Source organism: Serinus canaria, chromosome 5 (assembly GCF_022539315.1).
Source record: "Serinus canaria isolate serCan28SL12 chromosome 5, serCan2020, whole genome shotgun sequence".
Classification (NCBI taxonomy): domain Eukaryota; kingdom Metazoa; phylum Chordata; class Aves; order Passeriformes; family Fringillidae; genus Serinus; species Serinus canaria.
This window is the reverse complement of record NC_066319.1, coordinates 38,732,066-38,758,888: the sequence shown is the minus strand read 5'-3', so window position 1 is coordinate 38,758,888 and position 26,823 is coordinate 38,732,066. Positions and strand designations below refer to the sequence as shown.

Genomic DNA, 26,823 nt, shown 5'->3' with positions numbered 1-26,823 from the left:
GAGCTCAGCCCGCCCCCGCTCTCTGCCCCTTGACGTGGCGCGGACTCTCCCATCAGCCATGTTGATGCGTCGGCAGCGCCGGGGCGGCTGCGAGCGGGCGGGCGGGGAGAGCGAGCACAGCGGGAGCAGCGGCGGCGGCGGCCGGGACGCGGGTGAGCGGGCAGGGCAGCGCTGAGGGGGCAGCGGAGGGTGCGGGGAGCCCGAGCCGGCGGAGCTGGGGTACCGCGGGGAAGAAAGGCGGCAGCCCCTCTCCCCGCGCTGGGGGGCACGGGGGGCACCCCCGGCCGCGGGGCCCCGCACGGCTGCCGGACCTGGAGCGAGCGTGGTGTGAGCTCCCCGCGTTCCCTCCGTGGCAGCGGGGGATCTCCGGGTGCCCGAAACTGCTGTCGGGGTCCCCGGCGGCCGGAGGGTCCGGGGCTACCGCCGGCCACTGATCAGCACTGCCCGCGGCCTCCGGTGCGGCGGGGAGCGCCCGCCGGGCCGGGGCTGGGCGAGCGGCCCCCAGCAGCCGCAGCTCGGCCGGGGCTGCCGGCGCTCGGGTAGGGCCGGCGGGGCACGGCCTTTCCACGGCTGGGGGTAAAGGGCGGCACTCTCCGGCAGCGCCTGTCGTGCTCCTGTCCCGGAGCTTTACCTACGCCGCTGTGCCACTGACGGGCGATATCTTCCAGTGTAGCTAAAACTACAAGAAATGCAGGCCCTGCTGCGTTTGATTGTGTGTTGGTTTTTTAATTTAGGTGGGTTATCACATACCGTGGTTGTTTAAAAAAAAAGTTTTCAGTGAGAGGTCTGGAAGAGCAGATTTGGAGGATGACTGCGTTTGAGTGGTGAAAATGTCAGCAATTTGCTTTAGATAACTATTTAAACCATTCTGCTCGTGTTTTTAAGTTCCTTCTTGGAACTGAAATAGATTTGTATTTAGTATGTAATTTGGGCATAAAAATTAATTAAGGGTTTATTATTAATCTCTTTTACCAGGTTGTTAGTGTCTAATAAACTGAGAGAATAGGTGTGTTGTAAGAAAAGTGTGCAGTGGACTGTACTCAGTGGTAGTTGAACGCATGGTGCTATGAGGGACTTCGATCTCTCTATGCTGGGACTCTTACAGTGCTGTAGAGAAAAATGTTTTGATTTTGTATATGTGTGCAGGGATTAGGAGATATTATTTTGGGGATATTCTGTATTGGGACATATTTATCTGTGGTCTCTAAGCATTTAAAGATGCTGATATTCAACCAGTGGCTCTCAATGCAATTCAAGTGTGGCTTCTTTTGTGACACACAGTTGAGATTGTCATGGTGTAGGTTTGCAAGCTACATTCAGCCATGTCAGTGGGAGGAATGAAGCAAACCAGAAAGGGCTTCTGTTTTTTGCTGGATATCCTAATCTGCAGCAAAGGTAAAGCAGTGACACCCCAAAGTGGGAACTGTTGCTGTTCAGCTGTTCTGAAAATCCCTTCTCTGAGGTTTTCTGAGGTGGGCAGTGTGTATTTTGTGGCATTTAGGTGTCTGAAATTTGGTGTGTAGCCTGTAGGCCAGGAGGGTTTGCTGTTCTTGTATAATACAATAGTCTCCACACCTATGTCAGAAAATGTGTCTGCATAGCTGTAACAATAGTACTGAATGTAACTTGTCAGACCAAGAGTTCCATATTTGATGAATGATGAAATAGGTAAGCATTATTGGCTCTTTAAAAGGAATAAAAGGATAGAAGAAAAAGTGGAGGAGAACTTGATTATTAGCCACTTTTGCCTTCTGAATAGGAAATCCATACTTAATAGAAAATAACAGTATTTAACACAGTAAATCCAACAAGTCGTTTTTGTATCTGTGTGCATGTGATTAGTCACTGCACAGTGGTGTTTGTACATTGCCCTTTAAGGAGCAATAACTGGGTGGTAAAAGTAATATCCATGTACAGCCATTTCACACATAGCTAGAGCAAAATGTGGAGGAAACGCTTTGAAGTCCAGGACAGAAAGTGTTACATGTTGCAGTGTTTGGAGCTGGATTTTGTGAGTCTGTAGTTGCTACCAGTGAATGGCTGAAATACTCTTAAAAAAAAAATGTATACAGCAGTATTTTCTTTCTCCTTAGAATGCTGCACATTGCATTTAGGATTTAAGAAGCTCTACTCTGTTTTATTGACTGTAACTCAGTTACAGTATTTGAATGTGTGACTGTTACTACTTGCATTCAGCATTTAGTAGTTAAAAGTCTTTGCATGTCAACATTCTGCTGACAGTTATCTTTTTATTTTAGTGTTAGAGAGAAGTTGACCATGACAACCTTCCTGGAATTTATCCAGCAGAATGAAGACAGAGATGGAGTTCGATTCAGCTGGAATGTTTGGCCTTCAAGTCGTCTGGAAGCTACAAGAATGGTAGTCCCGGTGGCTGCCCTCTTCACGCCGCTGAAAGAACGGCCAGACTTGCCTCCTATTCAGTATGAGCCAGTGCTGTGCAGTAGGACCACATGCCGAGCTGTTCTGAATCCCTTATGGTAAACTTAATGCATATTATTCTTCCAGTTCTTTGCTTTAGAATCATGGTGCTAGCTGAACTATGTGCAGGATCTGGTGTATGGAAGTTCAAGTACTCCTCACATCATTATACAGTGCAGACTTACAGGCCTTAGAAGGTTCTACACATAGATTTGCATATGTAACATATTTACTGAAAACATTGCTTTCATTTAATGAGTCGTTTCAATGTACTTAGTATTGATTAGGTATGCTATTTTTCTGCAACTCTACGTCTTTGGGTTTAGTATACTCTTGCATTTTGCCTCTAGAAAATGACTTGGGTAAAATGTTACAATACGGTATCTTTTGAACTGTTGGGCCCTGATATAGTTTAATTTCCTAGTGAAATAAACTACAGTTATTACTGACATTAGTTCATCTGTGGACCAAAGCAGGTTATCTGTTTTAGTTAACATCAGAAGTAGGCATGAAAGAGGGTAGAAAGCTGTTTAAGCTTAAGGGTGATGTTGGCACAAGCTCAAATGATTGTGGACTAGTCATGGGTAAGTTTGGGTAGCAAGCAGAGGAGGTGTTTCATATGTCATTCCTGTCATGGAAGTATGGAAAAGAAGCAGAATGATTTCTAGGTTGGAGTTTGATAGGCAAGGGAAGGGTCCTGATTGATAGAGATTAGACATGATGTCAGAGAACCTGTAGAACAAATTTAATGTTATGAATGACTTGTCCCTGCTTGGGAGAAAACACAGTGTCAAAGCAGATGTAAAATTGTGTTTCAGTATTAAGCAGTCACAGTGGCTGCTGGGAGTCAGACTTAGTTGAAGTTAACTTTTTCAGAAGCATTATCTTTTATTGAGGGCTGGAAGAAAAGCAATGTGAAGACAAAGTTATAGTCAGATGCCAACATTACAGTGAACTGTGTACATTTTTTCTGTGTTGTATGTGCTAGTAATGACTGGATTTTTCTCCCCCGAAAGGGTGGTTAGAAGCTCAATTTGAGGAGAATTTAGAAGCCCGTGTAGCACTTAGGGCTGGGTAATTTGCAGCCTCTATAACTGGTAAAGGCAATTAGATGGCAGTAGGTCTGTGTTTTGTTTACAGCATGCTGGCACTTACCTGAAGATTCAATGATACCTTAAAAATGTTTTGACAGGAGAAGATGTAATAGCAAGAAGTGTAAATTGACAACTCTTAAGGTGATTTTCCCTTAAGATGTGATTAGGACTTTAGGACATCTCTGTGGTGTGAAGATAGAATTAGCATTTTTTATTTTAACTGTCTGAATACTAATGTAGACAAAAGGAGGTAGGCTCATCATTTGTTACAGAGGTAGCTGTCTTGTTGGAACCTCTTATTTTAGGGCATAATGTATATTCAGGCTAGTCCCACAGTCTGACAGCTAGAGGCAGAAAAAAGATGAAAAATTTAAAGGTAGGGAGAGTTTAAAAGATACACTAAAACCATGGAGTGAGGCTCTAATATAGGTGCTGAGTCTGTATTTTTAAATTTCTTATTTGCATCTTTTTCCTGAAGACCATTCTTCCTCCCTAAACACAATAATTTGCCTGATACATCTGTGTAAGGCTCCAGATGTTATTTTCTCTTTGTAATGTGGGTATTTAAGACAAAGTATATTTGAAAGAACCTTTTTAAAGTTGGTCTGTTTTTTAAAGTTTTAAAGACATGTATTCTAGGGACAGCAGAGGAAAATGAATTGTTTATGCTATATAAACTTCTCCTGTTATATTTTTATAGCCAAGTGGATTATCGAGCAAAACTCTGGGCTTGCAACTTTTGTTACCAGAGAAACCAGGTAAGAATAAGAAAAAAACTGGTATATAAAAAGTAATTTTTATGAGGTGAAATGAAAACCTTGATTTTTCAAATTACAGTTGCAAACTGAAATTGACAATAAGAGCAGGAGTGTGCAACTGTATCTTCAGACATTGCATTGAGATTTTTTCCATAACAGCAATAGTGAATATCTGTTGAAAAATGTCTGGGGATTTTTTTCCTTTGAAGAAATTATAATCTTTTATTTACATTTAATTTCTGTGTTTTTATTTGCAGTTTCCTCCTACTTATGCTGGCATATCTGAAATGAATCAGCCAGCTGAACTTTTGCCTCAATTCTCCAGCATTGAATATGTAGTACAGGTAAAATCATTAAATAGAATATTGAACATCTAGCACCTTGCAATATACAAAAAGAATAAATTTCCATTTTGCTTCTTCACTCTATTTTAGTGACTGTGAGTATTTATGTGCTTGTTAGTAGATTGAACATTGATGCCATCAGTTGGAAAAGGAAAACATTTTATAAGAGCATTAGGCTGGCTTATAAGACTGGTTCAAAAAGAAAGAGTTCTCCTCTAAAGGTGATACTTCTATTAGGTCTGTGTCTTTACAATGAGTTTAATTTGTGTTTGTGTCAGGAGGCTGCTTACCTCTGTTGCTTGCTGAAGTAATTTCAGTTGAGATTTTACAGTTCATTCACCTCTCATTAATAATTTGAATTTAAGTTTGTATTTGAATGATGAGTAGTTAGTTCTAGTGCTGTCTGGTTTGGAGACAACAGCTAATACATATGCAATTCAGGTGTTTGAATTTTAATATTCACCCTTTTTCAGGATAGAGGTTACTTGAATAGAAATTAAAAATGGACCTAAACCTCTAAATTGCACACATTTGCAGTTCCAAATTTTCAACCTCCAAATTAATTTTTGAGGATTAAAATTTGAAAGACCTCAGTGAGGCAAATCATAATCTGAATCCTCACTGAATTGTTACAAATTTTAATGAAAGGAAGAGTGAATACTGAACAGAATCTGTACTTTTTGCTGACTCCTGTAATGCAAAGTAGATGGAATGTTTGCTTACAGTACAGCAAAATTAGTTTAGCTAGAATAAAAAGTACTGATGGTCTCTAGAGTAAAATTAGGAGGTGAAATGCCATGGACTGTCATAAGGCTAAAATCTTTTATAATTGTGAATAGTTTTATGACTGTTATGTTCACTCGGAGCAATAAAAGGTCATTGTATTTTAAAAGATGTAGATAATTGGCTAATGCTTCAAAATTATTTGATATCCTGAAAGGACTTTTTTTTTCTTCTGCTGTAAGCATTTCCTTTTTGTACAGAATTCACTTTGGTGGGGGTTTTGTTCTGGATCCTGATTACCAATTGAGACAGTTAAGTTAGATGGAATATTGACATTACTGGTATTACTAAAATTAAAACTTTTACAAGATGTGCCTTACTTGTTCATTTTTGATCCTCTAAATATTGCAAGGCTTGTTTTTCATATGATTCTAATTTTGTTTCTCAAAGCGTGGTCCTCAGATGCCATTGATATTTCTTTATGTTGTGGATACATGCATGGAAGATGAAGACTTGCAAGCTCTGAAGGAATCCATGCAAATGTCCCTCAGTCTCCTGCCTCCAACTGCATTAGTAGGTCTCATTACCTTTGGCCGAATGGTGCAAGTTCATGAGCTTGGCTGTGAAGGAATTTCCAAAAGTTATGTCTTCAGAGGAACAAAGGACCTCTCTGCAAAACAGCTTCAGGTAATGAACAGAAGCAAAACAAAAATAAATCATTAGGGTGCTAATGGTAACAAATTTTGTAATAAAATCTTATTTGTTTGGCTACAGGAAATGCTGGGGCTTACAAAAGTAGCTGTTGCACAAGTCGGTCGGGGTCCTCAGGTGCAGCAGGCACCACCTTCTAACAGGTAATCTGCTTTAAACATCTTAAAACACATACCTTCGCTCTGCTCACGTACTGGAAAACCTAGGTTTTATGATCATTAAAACAATAAACTAACAGCCAAACTTCTTGGTCAGGCACAAATTTACTAGTAGACAGTTTTTTCCTACAGTTTGTGCTGGAAAGAATTGACTCAATGGGTAATAGTAATGTTATCTGGATGATTTTTGTAAGTGCTCTGAGAGGCACATTATAGATACATAAATAATAATAATGATTTTTCTGTTGATTGGTGTGCTGGAAAGTGATAATAGATGCTTTAGTGCCCCTTATGCAGATATCCAGTTGTGTTTTCCTGTTTTTCCCCTCTTCTATTCCTCCCCTTTGGTCTCTCATTTGGAAATCGCAGGCTGGTGTTTGATTTTCCTGTGTATTTCGCTGTGACATAGAAGAAATTAATGAAATTACTGAAAGACAGTTTTGCTATCTCTGCCCTCTAAAAATTAGCTGCATTTGTAGACTGCTTGCAACATTATGAAAGAGATAATTTTATGTTAAATTTATGTTAATTTTTCTCCTGATCTTTGATTGTCACTGAAGTAGGGAAACATGTTTCTTTTTGAAATTCATAGGTCATCACCTGCTCTGTTCTTTTGACTAGGTAGGGCTCTTCTGGATAGTGGTGGTATCTGTAAGTCTGCAAGTTTCAGTTTTGCAAGCTCTTTGCCCAACTTCTTAAGCTGAGTGTGTATGTAGTAATTCCAAACTGCTTTATTTTGATGAAGCAGAGACACTGGTCTGAATTCAGACCAGAATCAAGAATTGGACATCGCAGATATGTCTAATATATTGCTAGTGAGCAACTGATAAATTTTTTTATTAAATAACTTTAATCTAAACTACTTCCATGTATTTGTTTCCAGATTTTTGCAACCAGTGCAGAAGATTGACATGAATCTTACTGATCTTTTGGGTGAACTGCAGCGGGATCCTTGGCCTGTTCCACAAGGAAAACGGCCCTTACGTTCCTCTGGAGTGGCCCTATCTATCGCTGTTGGGCTCCTTGAGGTAAAAGCTTTAGCTGCAGCTGTGCTAAAGTACAGCTAGATAATTTTCTTGCAGAAGAGCTTCCACAATCCATATGTAAAAACCTTACTAATTGATGTGTATTAGATTTGTAGGATGATTCTGGTGAATGTCATCCCTTACACGCTTTGAATTTCATAGACACATACATATTTTAATAAGGCAAAATTGAGACTTTGAATTAACGGCAGATTTAATTTCTGGGAGTGAAAAAATGCTGTTATTGTTACAATCCTATCAGTGTGATAAATATCCATATATCTAATTCTTTTGTTCAGTTTGCAGCAAAACCCAGAGGTTTTGTTTGTCTTTTATTTCCTGCAGTGCACTTTCCCTAATACTGGCGCACGCATAATGATGTTCATTGGAGGACCAGCGACGCAGGGACCTGGCATGGTTGTAGGGGATGAATTGAAGTTACCTATAAGATCGTGGCATGACATTGAAAAAGACAATGCAAAATATGTTAAAAAGGGTACTAAGGTAAGAGATGGTCACGGGATCTCATACATATTCCTGTTAAGTAAACATTTTAATTGGTGGGCACTGTAAAATGCTGTTAGTAATAGCAAACGTATAAAGAGGTGGGAATTGTGTGGTTTTGTTCACTGGGCTCTGAATAGTGGTACATCTCAAAAATTTCTTCAGAAATTTCAAGATATTGAGTTAGGACTTGTCTAGCTCACATTAAATTTCTTCAGAGTGTTTCTCTGGTTTAATTCAGAAATTTATGTGACCAAATGGTCTATCTAGTGTTTAAGGCTGGTGCTTCTAAGACAGGTGCTCAAAACTGTCTCTGTAGTTGGGGAAGGATTAGGCTGTAGAGTTTAGTCATATCTAATTTAAAATGTACATTTGGGTTGGTGAACTGCATCCAAAACTTGTTGAAGTCATCTTGACTGATCATAATGGGAGCTTAAACAATTAGCTCACTTGCAGGCATCTCTCATTGTAGACACTTGACATTAGAATAGTAAATTCAGTTCTCTGCTGGATCTAGCACTAAACACAATGTTTAAAAGGAAGATGATCAAATTGATTTTCTAGTTTAAATAGCAACCACTGTTCCTCTTTAGTGGGAGTCAAGCTCTCAGCTGATCAGGAAAAAATCCCCAAGTGTTGAAAGTTCCAGTCTTAACAACTTCAGGAAAAATATACTTTTATGTGAATAGAATCTGATAATGTTGTTTTAGAAAAATTTTGTGACTTTAGGATTTAATGTGAAGATGAGGAGAGTTCACCTTGTAAATTGCTATGAACTGTATTTTCATCTTGTATTTAGCATTTTGAAGCCCTGGCTAATCGAGCTGCAACAAATGGTCATGTTATTGACATCTATGCATGTGCATTGGATCAGACTGGTCTACTGGAGATGAAGTGTTGTCCCAACTACACTGGGTATGTGTCTGTTTGGTTTTTTTTGTAATATATGAAGATGCAGTTTAAAATTGTTAAATAGGAAGCACCTGCAAATAATTCTGCTATTAAAAAAAAAGTGTAAACAGACAAACTGTGATGGCTACATTTGTACTGGAATTTTAGAATATCTTGGCCTCTGGCAGATTTGTCACCCCAGGTTTTGGCTTAATCAGAAGTGGGTTTGCTGTTTTCTTTTAATGTGATGTTTTTGAGGCTTGAATAACATGAATGTCTTTTAAGCAAGCAATTTATCAGATACACTGTTTCTGGTTTTCTGTGTGTATCTGTGTAAGTGGCAGGTTTCAGTAAAGATGAGGACCTGTCCATATTTTTCTTGTTCTTTGGAGTGGTACAAAACCCTCTGTTATTCTTTTTGTCTTGCTTATACCAATCTTTTATATATTGTCATTTATAGGTTCAGCTAGTGGTTTAGATAACTATCAGGTGCAGCTCCTGAGTTTCAGGCCAACTTGGCCATGCTAATCACTGCTTCTCTTTGGAGCTGTGTGTATAGCCTTAGCTTGGGAGCTTTCACAGTTCAGGAAATTTATGATTAAATTTGATTTTACCTGCATGTTTGCCAGCTGATCCTTTTCTGGATCAAACTCGAGTTGTGTTTTTGTTTATACTGTTTTGCTCTTTCTGTCTGCTCCTCTGACTCACCCTATTTCTGTAGCCTTAATGTATAGTTTGTTTATTTCTCTTACAGCTCTTCTGTTTTGGTTTTGGCTGCATCCTGCATACAGGGAAGAATTTCTGATTCTGTCCATGTCTATTTTCTTCTATTTTGTAGTATTCACCTGGAAACTTCTTTTTGGTGTAATGTTTGACCTATTGACATACTTTACTGAAATGTTTTAATTAACATTTTTAGATGACTGAAAATAATATCTCCCATTAATATTTTCTAAAGGCAGGGTATGATATTTTATGACAAGTGGCAACTGTTGCAGTTACATCCACAGAATGTCACCAAGGATAAAAATAAGTCACGCTTCCTGGGCATAGATTTAACCCTGAAGTAATGAATGAACTACACAAAATACTATAGTGTGGAATAATAACTATCAGAAGTAAAGACTTTGTATGACAGGATCTTGAGACATCCTTAGTTTTGAAAGTCCCCTACAGTATTTTCCCAGTGAAAGATTTTGTTACATACTATAATGACCTTAAGATGCATAGGGCAAGAAGCTCACTTCAAACTTTCATCCTTAACATTGAAGCAAAATTCTACTAATTTAACATTAGTCTATTTCAAGAAGGTAAAAATATGTCTCACAGTGAATTGTCTTTAGTTTTAGCCTTTAATAAAAATTAACTATGTAAATAGTCTAATTTAACTCTTGGGTTTTGTTTGTTTGTTTTGTTGTTGTCTAGAGGCTACATGGTAATGGGAGACTCTTTCAATACATCATTATTCAAACAAACTTTTCAGAGAGTGTTCACTAAAGATATGCAAGGACAATTTAAGATGGGATTTGGTGGTACATTAGAAATAAAGGTAAGCATACAAAAATGCAGTCTGTTAGTGAAACAATGGAATAGGATGACTCCAAACTGGAATCTTTGCCTTTTTAAGGAATTTTTAGGAACATGCTAAACATGTATTAAGTTTGGCCTGTATGTAGCTGTACATAGTCCTAGCTATCTTTCTGTAGTTCTGGGATTCCATAAATTGTCGTTCTTCTCACCTTGCATTCAGTATGAATGTTTAGATTTTGATATCAGTGGTTTTTTGGTTTTAGGTAAGTCAATTTGTCTATGTACTGCAGGACAAATTTTCTTTCACTTTCCATCCTTACCAGAATCCATTTTAGCATTTTAACAATGTTGTTTTTTGCCTCCACCGTTGCGATAAGCTTAAAGCTGAATATGCTGTAGGTTCAGGCACTGCCCTCTTTGTTTCTTGAAAAGTATTCCAATCCCATATTGTAGAAGAATATGAGACTATTTTCATTTTTGGTAAAATTCTGTTTAAATTTTTACTAATAGGGCAAATAGTTGAACCCTCTTTTTTTTTTTTTTAATGCATATTGATGTGAAATTTGTTGAAAGATCCCAGAAAATGTAAAAAGGGAGCCCCAGTTCTAAGGATGTACAGATCATTTCAAAGAGGAAAGTGACATTGGAAGAACATAAATAACTAATTTATCTAAATATGTTTTTGTCATAGAGTAGAAATTCTTTATCAGGAGTATGTATGTAGGCTTATCTTACAGTACAAAGTCTTCAGTTCTAATCTTACCTTTGAATATTTTAATCCTTTCATTAGAAAGGAAACATTACCCTGTATACTTTCTAGGCTCCTATGTTTATAAATCAAGAAGCTTTTCTCCATGTTTTAATTTATGTTCATGCTGTTAAGATATACTAATTAGTATAGCAAATAAACATAATTAAGTGTAGGAACTGAGCATGTGAAAAGTGTCTCCAGATGTATCAAGCATTATTATAACCTTTCCCAAAGGTATCAGTAATGTAGTATGCCTTGAGATTTGAATTATCTAACAATAAAATGAGACTGAATTCTTTAGTGTGACATGTTAATGTATATTTTTATTTGAAATATGAAGACTTCAAGAGAAGTAAAGATTTCTGGAGCGATTGGACCCTGTGTCTCTCTCAACTCTAAGGGACCTTGTGTCTCAGAAAATGTAAGTAAACTTTGCTGAAAATAAAGGTAATGTCCTTTTATGGAAAAACAGGATTTAAGATTTCTAGATTTGAAGAGAGGCTGAAACTTCCATAAATGGAACAAAGTGGTCAATTTTTACTGATTTTAAATTAAATACATGCAAGGTTACGTTCCTTACTAGGTCAGATTCAATTGTATTAGACCTTGCAGATCCTTTGTTACTTGTTTAGATTTGTCCCCTTGTTCAGATTGTTTAGATTTAGTTGCTTTAAAATTATTATACAAAAGTGATATGATTATGTAGCTGAAACCAAGTAGAAAATGAGTTAGCATGCTTTATTGTTAAAATCAGAGCTGTGTCCTTTTATCCAAAGTGAACCATAAAAATACATTTTTTTAGAAAGTATTGACAGAACAGGAGGACACAAGACTGGAACATCCCATTTATCTGAAATCTGTCTTCCCATTTCTGTAGCTGTTTCATCAGATGCACATTTAATTAATTGATTGAAAAATCCAGCTATTGCAGGCTCCTGAACTAATACCTATAAATTATATTAGACTTAAATGATCACTTATTTTCTTATCAGATAATATTATAAACTTTTGATTACCGATAAAAAACCAATTCCTGCAAGTGACCAAAATGTCTTACATTTGAGAAGTTTCACTTTTGTTCCTAACAATCTGCATAGCAGACCAATTCCCAGTATGAAAATGCTCACAAATGGCCTGCTTTAATCAAGCACTTTTATTCCTTAATTTTTCCTTGTATTTATGACTGCATCTTTGTGAATATAAAAAATTCAAGATAACCAGCATGCTTTTTTCTTCGTGATCTGGTACAGATTTTTCTCATTTCACTGAATATATTCCAATAAAATTAAAAACCCCTAAAATAAATTAAAGGTGCATATACTTATTTAAGCTACATATCTGTTTTGTAGGTGGTAGTAGGGATTCACTGTGAGATCATCTGTTGCTTTGCAGTCATATAATAATTAATTCATATTCCAAACCCCTTTTTGTTGAAATTATCTGAATTCACATTTGAATATGAATACATTGAGAGTGCATGCAGCTCATTTTAGTGGTAACTGGACAAGTCCTCTAGCCTTAATGCTTTCAAGTGAATACAGGCACAGTGACAATATTGCCAGCATAGTTTTCCTTAGAAGTTTTGTTTGGTTTCCCTGTGTCCATTATGGATGATGGATTACTTTAATTGGTTTTGCTGGATATTTATGTTGCTTTGATGCCAAAAAGGAATTGTCAGTTGAAATACATTGCTGTGTACAGTAACCTTGTTAGTTACTAGAGACTGTGTACTAAGTAAAATACAGTGTGTAAGCTATCACTTAAAGTTTTACTGCTGTACTGTAGAACAGTCATTCCACTTGCATGTGCTTTTTTGCCTCTGCTTAAGCAAAATCTGGTATTTTCCTGTGTCTGACTTGCTTTTTCAGTCTTTTTCTAATGCCAGCTTCTGATCTTTCTAATGTGTCAATTATTTAAAACAGGAATCTCTTTTTTTTAATTATTCCTACGTCCAGCACTGTAGTTGGTTTGCAGGAGTGTTTGTCTAAGAAGGTGACAGAGTGAGCAAGGAGAAAGCTTGTGAGAGTAGTTGCTAACAGTTACCTATAATGGCTAGATGCTGTATTTCACAAACCAGGAAGTGCTTCTGGTTTATAAAAGTATTACAAAATCTTTCTGCAGGAGATTGGAACAGGAGGCACTTGTCAGTGGAAGATTTGTGGTCTTAATCCTACTACAACACTTGCACTGTACTTTGAGGTGGTAAACCAGGTAATAAATATTTGTCTACTTGTCTACTAAACATAGTAATGTTATTTTGTATGACTGTTGAAGCTTGTATTTTTATGTGATTCCCCAAGCACAGTAGCAGGCATAAAAATGATGTTGTCATTTTGTGTTGTCAGAGTTTAGAGGTGGACACTAACTGCTTAAGGATGGGCTAATCTTCTTGTATGTGATAATGACCCCTAAAGAACTCTACAAATTTTGATTAGAATTCACGATCTCTAACTCAAATTTTTTCTTTCAGTCTTTTACTTATTGAATGTATTTTAATTGCATTATGTGGAAATGCTGCAATCTGTGTATTTAAAAGTGCTTTTTGGTATTTCTCTGATGTTTTACAAGGTAATTACTTCGCAGTGTTGCATTTTAATTTATTGCTCAGTATTTGCAAGCAAAGATTGGTTTCACTGAAATGCATGGAGGACAAATAGTCTGATTTCCCGTTTCCCTGAGGATGAAAATATGAGGAGCAAGTGTGGTACTCATTCTCATACCATTTCTTATTCCAAGAAGCGGCTCAGGAACTGAGCTGACTGTAGTTTCTATATATTTAGTATGCTGTATTTCATAGTTTGTTATCTATGCAACGGTTTGAAAACTTCAACTTATATTAGCCAGGTTTTGATTTTACTTCTTGTATAGTTATGTTGGGCTCATTTTATTAGTAGCTCTAAAACCGGCCTAATTATTTTGTCTAATAATTGATTTCAACTCTCCTTCTCTTTTGAATTGTTTATATAGCATGTAAGGCTGTATTTTCACTCAGCAGAGTTTTGAAATTTCAGGTTACACCTGGATTCCAGTCTTTGTTTTGACAGTGCTGTTGGAGATCCACTGATCAACATTTTAGATTAGTATCAGTTTTCTTATCCTGTAATTCCAATGAGTCATATGGCGTTCAAATAGAATGTGGTGAAACCAGGAATTGTAAGGCCCCTTGGAAAATGAAATCTCTGTAAGGGCATGTGTAAGGAGGGAGCATTGGTTGCTTTAAGGATATCTGGGGAAGCCAGCAACTACTTTTAACATCCCTGAACAATCTCCAAGTTGATTATCTGTGTGTAGTAAAGGTACTCAATGTAACAAAAGCACCAAACAATGCATTAATAGAAGTTGGGCTGCCTATTGGAAACAATGTTTTGATTTTCTGGTATTTAGTTATACATTTTCAAATTATACTGTAAGATCTTGAGATTCTATTTCATTTTATTTTCCTTTTGTACTTAGCACAATGCTCCCATTCCTCAAGGAGGACGTGGTGCAATCCAGTTTGTGACTCAGTACCAGCATTCCAGTGGACAGAGACGGATCAGAGTGACCACAGTTGCCAGAAAGTATGTTTAACTTATGGTGAAATAATTTTTGAAAAGTATGGGTGTGTATCTATGTATATGCCTTTTACTTTGTAGATTTTGTAAGCAGTCTCTTGTTTGAGACAGTTTCCTCTCTTGTTCTGTGGACTGTTTTTTCTCTGAGAGGTTACAGTGGCTGTATAATGTTATTGTAGGAGTGCTCTGAAGAAAGCCAAGTGATTTTAGTTAAAGGGGAAGATTTGAATGAATTTCTGTGGCCTAAACTGAGGATATGTTTGGAGTTAGGGAATGGCAAAAATCACTTCATAGCTTAGCTGAAGAATGCTAACTGCAGTTCAGAGGGATGAAAATACCTGGTATTCCATGTAAAACCTTTACCTGCAGTTTCCTTGATTCAATATGCTTCACAATTTTAGGAAATGATGTTTAGTATTTTGAATACATTTTTCAATATCCAGTGACTTTTACTTACTCTAAGCTGAAGGAGGTCATTGCCTGGTTAATTTTATGGAAGATTCAGTTTATTGAAAAAAGCATTGCCCTAATTGTTGAAAAGACATGTTGTTAACTTAATTAGTTGTATTAGTAGAATTCTGGTGACTGAGGAAAGGCCTAATTAATAGTTTAGTCTAAATTAAATTAAAAAGAGCTGGCAAAGTGCACAAGAAAATAGCTTATGTGGGAATGTATGATTAGATTAGTGGATGGTGTTTTCTGTAACAACCTTCCATCATTAATTTTTTAAAAAATATGGTACCTGTTCTATTAGTGACATTATATTTTATTTCACTGGTTGTATGGCATCTGTACAAATAAGGAACATTTCTAATTAAAGACTGGTTAACTGGGAGGCTGCTCATTCTATCTGCCTAGTAGATTTTTTGAAGCTTCAGCATGAGTTTGTTAAACTGCTAACTGTAAGGTTTCTTTGCCTTAATTTTGAAGGGATGCTTTGAGGTTGGATTTTTTCCTTTCACTGTGACACAAATCCCTGTATCTTTATTTTCCAGCTGGGCAGATGCACAGACACAGATTCAAAACATTGCTGCATCTTTTGACCAGGAAGCTGCTGCAATTCTCATGGCTAGATTGGCAGTGTACAGGGCAGAGACAGAGGAGGGCCCTGATGTGCTGAGGTGGCTGGACAGGCAGCTTATACGACTGGTAAAATGAGCTGTAGAGAATGACTCTGATGGGTTTCTTGTTTGTAGGCACATAAGTGATTACTTGTTCAGTGATCGTTTCTTTTAAAATAAAAGCAGAAAATGAACTGAATGCTTAATTTCCACATCAGGTTATACAGAATTAACAAAGATTTTATATTTTAAATTTAAAAAAGAGCAGGTGTATTTTCAGTTCATTTTTCATGTATTTTCATTTATTTGTTTCTTCAATATAGTCTAATTGCCAGGAATTAAGAGAAATTTTAGCATGTGATTAACAGAAATTACAGTTTTTTCTTCTTTCTGTTGTCTGTAATGATATTGTAGAGTAAATATTTTTAGCAAAAAAAAAGGAAGTAAAGCATCTAGAAAACCATATGGATTTTTTATTTTCAAAAGTTCAATTTTCTGTCTGGTGTTTTTAATGTACTTTAATTTTTATTTGTAAGTAATTAGTTATTAGTAATTTGATTTAAACAATTTCTTTTAGGCTGTTTAAACATCTAAGTCTGCTTAGTGATTTTAGGGGGAAAAACAACCAACACACAAAGTTCTTAAAGCTTCATATGCAAGAAAATCACTCCTTGTTAAAAAGAGAAGTTGTGTCAGTGTTTGCTAGGTTTCTGCCTGTTCTCAAAGTTGCGAGCACCACAAATCATGTGCCTGTTAAAACCAAACTTACAGTAATGGCATGACCATGCACGTATATTTCTTAATATAGATTTTCTTTCTTTTTTACCCCAGTGTCAGAAATTTGGAGAATATCACAAGGATGATCCAAGCTCTTTCAGATTTTCAGAAACATTTTCACTTTATCCACAGGTGAGTTTGTCTATAGGAAGGTTTGTCTATAGGGATGGAAGAGAATGCTTAGTGAAGAAAGAGTCCTTGTGGCACTGAGTACAATAAGGCATAGCAGAATGAACAGACCCCCTGTCCCTAACAACTGTCTGGCATGTGACATTTGGAAAATCACTTCTGTTGTCTGTGCTGGTATGTTCCCTTTTGTCCACTGCCCTTACAGTTAAATGCCTAACTATGTATATTTTTTGTTTCTCCTACAATGAAATCCTTATCTCCCCTGAATTTGTAATTCATATAATGACACTTCTAAAAAGGCTGCTCTAATGAAGAAATTCAGAAAACATGAGGAGAATAAGTGGATTTGCTTTATTGTTTCTCTCCCATATGATTTATGATACTGACCAGAAAAGAGACATTTCTCTGTGAAGAGAACTTGGCCTTGACTGTATTAAACTTCAAATAGTTTCTTTGCTAATAATCCTTTCTGATACATTTCTCCCTTCTGATATCTCTAGATACTTCACTTTTGGACTCTTCATGCACTTCCATGATATTGCTGTTTCAGTTATGTACTCATCTGTCTGTAGGTGTTAAGTGTTGTGTAGAGATTGAATCAGCAGGTGGAGAATTTGTTTCAGCAATGAAAGCATATGCTTTTACTAGCAAAGTTTGACTTAGCTGTGGTTAATGTTCCTTTTTCTGTCTATATGCTATAACTTACTTAGTTGTAGAACAGCAACCTCCCTCATAGGAATAGTAGAACTTAGAGTAAAGGGAGCATTTCAAAGCTGCTTTGTAGATTTGCCCATTCTGATACCTTTCTTCCTGTCATGGGAGTGTGTCATAACTAGCAAAGGTGCCTACAGAGATTCTGAATGTTAAAGGAGCTGGGATTCAGTTTTGTTGTGGCATTGGTCTCATGCAGTTTGTGGAAAATATTTCTCTCCTTGTACAGCTATCCTTTTGATCTGTCAAAGTTCAAAGCAGTGGTTCTTGTTTTGCAGTTCATGTTTCACTTGAGAAGATCTCCTTTCTTACAAGTTTTTAACAACAGTCCGGACGAGAGCTCCTACTATCGTCATCATTTTATGCGTCAAGATCTAACCCAGTCACTTATCATGGTTCAGCCAATTCTTTATGCCTACTCTTTCAATGGACCTCCAGAGGTATCAGTAAAATAACTCCATAGTGGGTTAAAAGGTGCTTTGTTGAGAAAGAGGTGATTGCTGTCTTCACTGTTGCATGTTATAAAATGTATTGGTTTAAAATTTATTGTACGAGAAATAACTTTCATTTAATTTAAAGCAGCTATGAACGAGGCGTATCTCAGAATTATGATGTTGCAGTCTTGAGAATAAAAGTCACTTTGTAAAGATGTTATGTTTTAAACTTAAGGATGGTACTTTTTTGTTAGTTTTTGAGAGCTTTTTTTGGCTTTGTGGAGCCAGAATGTAAATATAAACAAAAATGATTTTATTTAAAAATGTACTTTCACTGTTCCCTGAAAGAAAAGTTGAGGTTTTTTTAAAATGTACAAAATTTCCTCAATTTCATTGTCTTAATCCAAAGCTTATAATTTTAATATGGTTCCCATTATGTGTAAATTTAGTACAGAACCTTCCAGCTGACCTTGTCATGGCACATTCTGTATAAACCTAAAATAAAAAGCTGGTCTTCCTAGAAGCTTCTGAAAGAAGTGTCAGGCACTTCTTTGTGTCAGCAGATAACAAAAGTAGTCTGTTATATAACAGAGAGAGTGAGGCAGTGAAATCAAACATAGTAGTCAAGGATCTTGGCAGGTTGTATTTCTAACTTTTTTTTAGGATTTTTTTTTTAGATTATTCATGAGGATATAAAAAAAAGACTTTTAGAAGTGGAGTTCAAACGAAAGTAATAAGGTGGTTTGTGAAGAGCAGCTTGCAAGTCTCCCATGTGGGAAAACCAAGTAGTTCCGTTGGTGATTGAAGGATAAATATGATTAAACAGGAGCTGATGTCTCAATGTAGAATGAATAATATTTTTTTCTTGATTCTTGGAATAGTTAACATTTTTGTTATCTCTTGTAAAACTGATACAGTTAAATCATATAGTACTGATACAGTGTCAGTACCCTTAAAAAGGTGACTGAAAACCTTAAATATTGCAATAAATTTCATAAATCACGAGTATTTACTAAATACAATATTGGGGGATATATATACACGGTACTAATATGCTGCAAGAACAAGACTTAAAAAAAACCCCAGACAACCCACAAACCCCATCTTACACTTGAATAACTGCTAGATTCTTATGAATTGAAATACAATTCAAATTAATGGCATTGTATGGGTAAATATGGAGGTACATGAAAGACTAGTAAAGTGCATAATAATGAAAGCGGTTTCAGCTCTTGAATACATTTTTTATTACTTTCATGAAGTATCAGATATAGAATCAGGCAGGATAACTTCTGAATGAAATTGTGTGGGTTGCAGATGTGTAACATGAAAAGGAGCAAATATGGAGCATTAGTAAGTGATTGAAAAAGTTCCTAAGTTACTGATGAAAAAATCTGGCAATGGCATATGATTGCTCAATTCTGCATCAATTGATAAGTTTTAAATTTATTTTTAAATCTTAGCCTGTTCTTCTGGATAGCAGCAGCATTTTACCAGATCGCATTCTCCTTATGGACACCTTTTTCCAAATCCTTATTTATCATGGAGAGGTAAGAGGTGTCAATTCTTACATAAATACTCTTCTTCTGTAGGACTGCTACATTATGGAAGTCACTGGAAGTCAGGCTGCAGTTCTCATGCACCTCAGTTCTTGACCCTTTCATCTGCATGGCTGACAGCAGAGTCCTAGTTCGTGTTTGTAGTTGGGAGTTTAACATGTCTATATGCAGATACCTGACACGACTTGACATCTTGGTCCTGTTTCTTATATGACGAGTTTGAGATGAATTAGCTTCAATATGCAGAGTATTTTTTTAGATCAATATTTTTCCTACTTTAGACAGTGTTATACCCTGCCTTCCCCTCCTCCCCACTTTTCACTCATTTATTTTAGACCTTTAAATTGGTTCTTCAGGGATGGGTAGTCAGAACACCAAGTTTATAGTTAGCCTCTGTCTGTACTGTCTGGGAGGAATGGAACTGCTCCTGGCAGTTTGGTAGATAGACATTCCTTAGTAATAAAATTAAAGTGCTTGTGACTTGTTACTGCTCTGCCTCCCTGGAGGAGTTGAGCTGCTGCTTTTTACTACTTTGCAACTGTAAATGGCTCATAGCTGAGAATTTGAAAAATACTATTCTGGATCAGTAGGTGCGTGGCCTGGTCCAGGCATGTAGCTCAGGCTGGAGCCAGGAATGAGACCCTCAGCTTAAAAGCAGCTGCCAAGCAGAGGAGGAAGGAGCTCCTGCTCAGGGTCCCTCCAGGGCTTTCTTAGCAGCTGCCTGTATCAGTGAGCTGACCTTGTGCAGGCAGCTTCACTCCTAGAGGGTGGGGAGGTTGTGCTACAGACTCTGAAAGGTATCAGTATAAATATTTCTTATATTTATTCTTCTTATTTCTTATATGTCATAGACATGTATATTAGAGCTCCTTTGACCTCCTCCAAACAAAATATTTGGCATGTAAAAGATGACAAAAAAAGAGGAAATACAAATGGACCACAAATTGTTAAGAGTTTGAAAAAAAAAAATCTAGTAGCATGTTACCTGCACATCTCAGCTTTTAAAAATTAACTTACATACTACAGGGCAGAAAGGGATGAGTGATAGAAAAGAGGCCAGCAGTGGCACATTCTCCTCTGAAAAGACCTGTGTATTCTCTAAGAAAGCTTGGTGAATCAGTTCTAAACTTCTTTCTTTCCGCTGTCCCCAGACCATAGCACAGTGGCGTAAGTCAGGGTACCAAGATATGCCAGAATATGAAAATTTCCACCACTTGCTACAAGCTCCAGTAGACGATGCCCAAGAAATTCTCCATTCCAGATTTCCAATGCCCAGATACATTGATACAGAGCATGGAGGAAGCCAGGTATGAAGTGTATGTTGTATAATCTTGGAAATGAAATTATATATTAGTAATTTTGTCAGATATATTAGTAATTTTGTCAGATATATTAGTAATTTTGTCAAATATCCATTTCTCTGCTAAAATATACATAAATTGCAAATGAATGTTTTGACTCTTAAGGCTTTAACAGAACAAGATATTTAATGGAAGCTTTCTTCTTAATTAGTGAATCCTGCTATGTATTATTATTTTAATCATACTGACTTGGACTTTCAGATTCTTTGTGTAAGGTGCATAGGGCAGAAAAGACAGTACTTGTCTGGGTCTCTGAACCAATACCAGAATTATTATTTCTGTCACTTAAAAAAATTTATTAATTAATATCTTGTTGATATTCACATTAGCTTTGCTAGTGCTTGAGAGACAAAAGCTTTCTTTCAGCTGCATCAGAAAGCTGTTAGCAGTTCTTCATTAGAGCTGTGGAATCAGTGAGTGGCTTTATTTACAGAGGTGCTGTTTGCAGTGTTTGTATCTCCGGATAATAGAAATGACATATTTCATACAAATACAATTTTTTTCGGAGTGCAGGAAAATTCTGTTTGAGAAGATCAATTTCTTGTGTTTGTTTTATTTTTTAAAGGCTCGTTTCCTGCTTTCAAAAGTAAATCCCTCTCAGACTCATAACAACATGTATGCATGGGGACAGGTGAGTATGAATCTGCTGGTGAAGCTTGTATACATGATTCTCCCCCCCCATTTCAGAAGGCAAGTGAAGTGGCACATTACGTACATGTAAATTATAATGCAAAGTTTTTGAAACTGAAAAAGAAACGCAGTTTTGGTCTGATGTGACCAAAATTATAAAGTTAAGAAAAATGGGCTTTATTTCTTCAGACAGAAATGATCTGGTTTACTGTTTTAAGCTTCTGTTAGGATGCTTTTATGTCTAGCCAACTTTCTTAGACAATGTTGTCTTAAGACTATGGGTTTGATGTTTGCCTGACAGAGCCCCTCCAAGAACTTTCACTGAAACAGTTTTGCAAAGTCAGAAGCAGATATTTTGTTGAGGCAACAGATAAAAGATTTTGAATAGTCACTGATAAGTGCCCTTACTGCCTTGGTACTAAATTTTCTAAGACTAGACAATGATTGATTAAGCTAAGTATGCCATTTACAATTCATTAAGCTTAACTTCACCAGTAATTAAGTTTAGTTTCATTCTGCTTAGTAGCAGAGATGCAGATCTTACCAAACAGTGCTTCTGCTTTGGAGCAGAAGAGGAACAAACCTAAAAGCCTGTCTGAAAGGTAGAATCATAGAATCATATTCTTGTCTACACCACGGTGGAATTAGAATAATTTTATACCTGCTGTAGTCAAATAGGACGTTCCCTGTTGCTGCTGTGAAAGATGTAAGAAAGGCAGCCACTTTATCATTTTCATATTGGTGGGTGTGTTTTTTCATATATGAGTGAATGACAATGAGGGTTTAAGCAGCTTTGGTCAGGCTGAGCTGTCTTGTGGATGAAAATGGCTCAGGGGCAGAACAGAACAGTAACACTTCAGGATTGCTTCTTCCGCCTGGCTGAGCCATTAGAAACGCTGCTTGACCTTTGCTTGGTGGCCTTCTCTGTAAGTCAGCATGTTGCAGCCTTGTATTGTTATCTACCTGTCCACCTGGATCACAGAGCTTTAGATTTCATTGCTATCAATACCTTCAAAATACTGGAAATGAGAGTGCTTTCCACACATGAAGTCTAAGGGACTGTTTTGCCGTAGAGGAGATAAGTGTTGAAGGTAGTTATAAGCAAGAACTGGAAACCAGTGTCAGTGTACTGATGTTTTCCAGAATTTCTGTGGCTAAGTTGACCAGGAATCAGTTTTCAATTCTCTTCTTTAGGTAGAAAGCTATGTTCAGAAGTTAAACATTCTGTAGCAGCTTTTTTTCTTGAATGTTGTATCTCTGTTCCATGATCTCCTTCTACATTTAGTTTCTATAGGGAATAAGTGCTAGTGCAGTGTCATCTTCTCATGGAAATCTAATGGCATCAGACATTTGTAGCTACATATTAACTGTGCTCTTACAGTATTTTGCTAAATGGTGTGCAGTGTTGAAGTCATGAGTGAGAAAGCTCTGTAACAATTTTATGGCAGTCACTTTCTCAAGTAAGTTTTATCAGGCTACGTTTTCATAGGGATGAGTTGGTTCTAGTGAAGCTTCTGGCAGTGAACAGCACTGATGTCCAGAGTGAAAATACTTGAAAATTTTGTACTGAGTCAGGTCCAGCACAATTTGAACACAAATCCCAAATTCTTTTGCTTCCAAAGTTGGTAATCTGACCAGCAGTTCATTGGTGCGTCTCTTCATCATATTTCCCCTCAACACACACGCAAGTGCTGTAGTTTGGAAGGTCTTATTTTTAATTTAAACATTACCTGGAATTTTTTGAAGTTTCCACATTTCCAGTTGTACAGGACAACTGTTTTCTGTTTGTTTAATTAATAAGCAAATGAAACAGTATTCTAAATGTAAATTAAAAAATAATCCTTAACTGATCTGTAAGATAATGTTTTGTGCTGGACAGGTGAGACCGATACATCGTGCAAAAGATAGCTGTCCATTTTAATGCTGAAAAGAATTCAGTTCTAGGGTAACATAAGAAATGGTGTATTAACCTCTCCAGGGGCACTGCAGTGTGTGTGCTCAAGATAATATGCTCTTTTATTTGCAGTTTTTTGGGGAAAAAAAGTTGAATCAAGTACTAATTGTGAAATGAGAAATTTTATGTCTGGGAGAAATTTAAAGCCGATTTCCATCTTGCTCTTTTTTTCTCGTGACCTTGCTGGATTGTTTCATATTTTATTTTGTGCACAACTGAAGGTCCACATTGACCTGAAGAGGGCACCCACACACCACTGAAAACATGCTTCAGGAGGTGATGGATTGCCTAGTTTGGTTTTTAATATTCTAGGTAAAGATTTTCTTTAAACTTTAGCAGGCAAGTGCCTTAATAGTATGGAAAGCATTTTCAGAAAATAATGATAAAGCTTCTGTGCATCTCTGTTATATGGTTGGTGTTTGAAGATGCAGTTGAAAATTTCAAAAAGGATCTGTGGGTGCTGATTGACAGTTGCTGAACGTGAGCCAGTGTGTGCCAAGGGGGTTAAGAAGGCCAGTGGCACTCTGGCTTGGATCAAGAATATTGTGTCCAGCAGGACCCAGGGAAGGGATTGTCCTCCTGTGCTCAGCACTGGTGAGGCCACACTTTGAGTCCTTTGTACAGTTTTGAGCCCCTCACTACAAGGAGGACATTGAGGTGCTGGACTATGTCCAGGAAAGGGAAATGGAGCTGGTGGGGGCTCTGGAGCACAAATCCTCTCCTGAGGAGAGGCTGAGGGAGCTGGGGGTGCTTAGTCTGGAAAAGAGGAGGTTCAGGGGAGACTGTATCACTCTCCACAGCTACCTGAAAGGAGCCAGGTAGGACTTGGTCTCTTCTCACAGGTGACAAGCAATATGAAAAAAAAAATGGCCTCAATATGCCAAAGGACATTTAGAGTGGATATTAGGAAAAATTTCTTCATAGGAAGGGTTGTCAAGGATTGGAATGGGCTGCCCAGGGAAGTGGTGAAGTCACTGTCCCTGGAGGTATTTAGGAGTTGTGTAGATGTGGCACTTAGGGACGTGGTTTAGTGGTGGGTTTGGCAGTGCTGGGTTAATGGTTGGACTCACTCACCGTAGAGGTCTTTTCTTTGTGAATGATTCTGTGATTCTTATGTAAGAGAGCTCAGACTTAGCATTTGACAGGCTTGGAAGTAGAACTTTAATCTCATCTTGCTGCCATCAGATGATAGCTAATTTAGTGTGCCTTCCCTGAGAGTGGCTGTGTATCATAGTGATCCAAGAAATCTTGCTGCACTTGGATTTGTCTCTGGATCATTCACTGAGAACTGCTTCTGGCCAGGTCTCAGAAAACAGCACCAGTTCTGAGCATCCTCATTAGGAATTTTGCATCTGTGTTTTGGAAGACTTTACAAGAGGTCTGACAGTTCTGGTTTTATTTGGAAATATGGATGCTTAGTACCTTTGAAAAGGTTGAATTGTTGAGCTGTACAGGAATTTTTCCTGTATCTGTAAATGGAAATAGTGGTAGACTGGTCTCTAAAGACTTAAGGGAGTTACTGTATAATATTTGCAGAGTTGCCAACTGCTTGTTTATTTTGACTTTGATAAATTTGGTAAATTTGTTAAAAAATAGTAATTAAAACATGACCATTTTGAACTTCTTGGATTTGTGAAATTGCAAGAATCCACCCAAAAGGTTTTTTCAATTATTTTGTGATCTGATTGCTTGTGACTTTCAGCTGTTTTTGGTCTTTCTCTGAGGTGGTGGAGAGCCACAGGAGAGATTAGGCCCACCTCTCTTTGCGAAAGCCAGATGACCTTCACTTGGTGTCAAATCAGACCCTTAGGGGATTTGTTTTCTCCTTTCACCATTTTGATATGTCTGAGCTTCACTGACAGAAACTGATTTGTTGATTGTGTCATTTGCATATTACTATTTCTCTCCCTTTTGCTCTGCTGAGGTAGGAATGATGCAGGAACTGTGCTGTGGAAATTCTATTTACATGTAGAAGTTTGTAAGTTAACATTTGGCAGCTCTCAAGTTTTGTATGGCTGGTGTGAAGATCTTGCTATACAGCAAGTCATTCCTCTATGTGTTGATGGATGAGAATGTAGTTGTGGTTTATGCTTGAATTCATGTAAATGTATGAAAATTTATGTAAATGTACAGTCTGGGGTTTTTTGCTAGAATTTCAGCAATGATACGCTTCTAAGATCTTGCTAAATTTATAAAATGTTATTCAGTGGAACATATTGTGTCTTAAAATGCTTTTTCTTCACAATGTGTATAATCAGTTCTCTTTTTTTCCCTTATTTCATAGGAGTCTGGAGCGCCCATTCTTACCGATGATGTCAGCTTACAAGTATTTATGGATCATCTGAAGAAACTTGCTGTCTCAAGTGCTGCCTGAAATTCTGCAGTGCATTGGAGGCACAGATAAACTGCAGCCATATTTCAGCTTTTTTCTCCTTTACCCTTTTCCATGTCTCTTGACAGAATGCTCTGATATGCACAAGCTGCCTGACTAGATGTAAAGCAGTGTTGTTTTCAAAGAAAAGCTTTGTTATCAGCAAATGTTTTAATGTGAACTGCAGTTTGTAAAAATTACAGGTAGTAGATTAAGTTATAAGCAGAGGGAAAAGAACAGTCATTTTGATTACTGTGATACTATAATTACTTTGAGATCATTTGCAGCAGCTTTGAGATGTGATTTCAGTTTCTTGTTTAAAATGGTTGGGGTTGATTATGCTCTGCAGTACAAAGGCCCATTGAACAATAAAGGAAATCTTTGGTGATGTCTGGCTTTCCAGACTGCCATGTGATTACTTTTGTTCACTCAATCTGAGCCTGAAGTGAACAAAGCAACAACAAAAAAACTATAAGAATAGTATTGACTCAGTCTTTTGATTTAGGCTGGTGAACTTCTATTTCCTGCAGAGATATTACTGTTCATGAATTGTTTATTTTAGGGGTATTTAATTTCAAGTATTTCTTCCCATTTGCCCTGTTTGTTTCTTTGGGAACAGAGTTTTTCTTTATTTCAACATAAAGAATTTGAACTAAAAACATATAAACTTCACTGTTGCACAAAATTTAAATCCACATGTATTTGACCAAAGTATCTGTTATCAAGCTCAGTAACAGGTGAATATGCTAAAAGTTAACACTTTCAGCTTGAGCTAAGAAGAAATCCTACACTACCAAAATGAACTAAGAGAACAGGCTTGATTTTTGTCTTGCTGAGTATAGTTAAAAATAAAATTTACCTTTTTTTATTATTGCCTTATAATGTTATTACACTAATGCATGATACTGCACATCTGCTTTTTGTTTCTGCATCCTTTTTGTTATGAATTCAACAGGCTATAGTTCTTGTTGAAACAGTATTACATAGAATATGGTGTAATTAATTTGATATTTAGTTCATACTTCATTTTTTGGGGGGTGGATAAATTAGTAGGCTTTCCCATTTACTTGTTGAAGTTTACACATGAAACAGATGTTTACATAGGTAATATAACATTTTGACAAGCAAAGAGGTGAAGTGTGGTAGTGGGCAATAAAAAAATGTGCCAAGTCTAAAGGAATAGAGAGTTCATAGGAAATTCAGTTGCTTCTTGGTGTGATAAACATGAAGATGGTTTTTCTGTTTTCTGTAAATTCTTAAAAACTTGATTCAATCATTTGCTCTCCATTTCTTTGATCTAAGTGAGATGAGCTCCTTTTGCCTCAAAACAAATAAAATACATGGTTTTCTCTCA

General features: G+C 37.1%; 1 protein-coding gene across 1 annotated transcript; it reads left to right on the top strand.

The window, feature by feature from the left end:
* On the top strand, positions 1 to 26,823 carry SEC23A (SEC23 homolog A, COPII coat complex component). The gene is made up of 20 exons (XM_030240174.2): positions 1 to 152; positions 2,259 to 2,498; positions 4,234 to 4,291; positions 4,549 to 4,635; positions 5,809 to 6,045; positions 6,133 to 6,212; positions 7,111 to 7,255; positions 7,598 to 7,756; positions 8,556 to 8,671; positions 10,073 to 10,196; positions 11,269 to 11,349; positions 13,050 to 13,139; positions 14,382 to 14,488; positions 15,478 to 15,631; positions 16,375 to 16,452; positions 17,439 to 17,600; positions 19,058 to 19,144; positions 20,305 to 20,460; positions 21,080 to 21,145; positions 25,383 to 26,823. Exons 2-20 carry the CDS (start codon positions 2,278 to 2,280, stop codon positions 25,470 to 25,472), a joined length of 2,298 nt encoding a protein of 765 aa, XP_030096034.1. The 5' UTR covers positions 1 to 152; positions 2,259 to 2,277; the 3' UTR covers positions 25,473 to 26,823.

Coding starts and splice junctions, on each gene's coding strand:
- SEC23A (XM_030240174.2), top strand. CDS start 2,278: ATGACAACCTTCCTGGAATTTATCCAGCAGAATGAAGACAGAGATGGA. Junction 8,672..10,072: donor TGTTGTCCCAACTACACTGG/GTATGTGTCTGT, acceptor GTTGTTGTCTAG/AGGCTACATGGTAATGGGAG. Junction 14,489..15,477: donor GTGACCACAGTTGCCAGAAA/GTATGTTTAACT, acceptor TTTATTTTCCAG/CTGGGCAGATGCACAGACAC.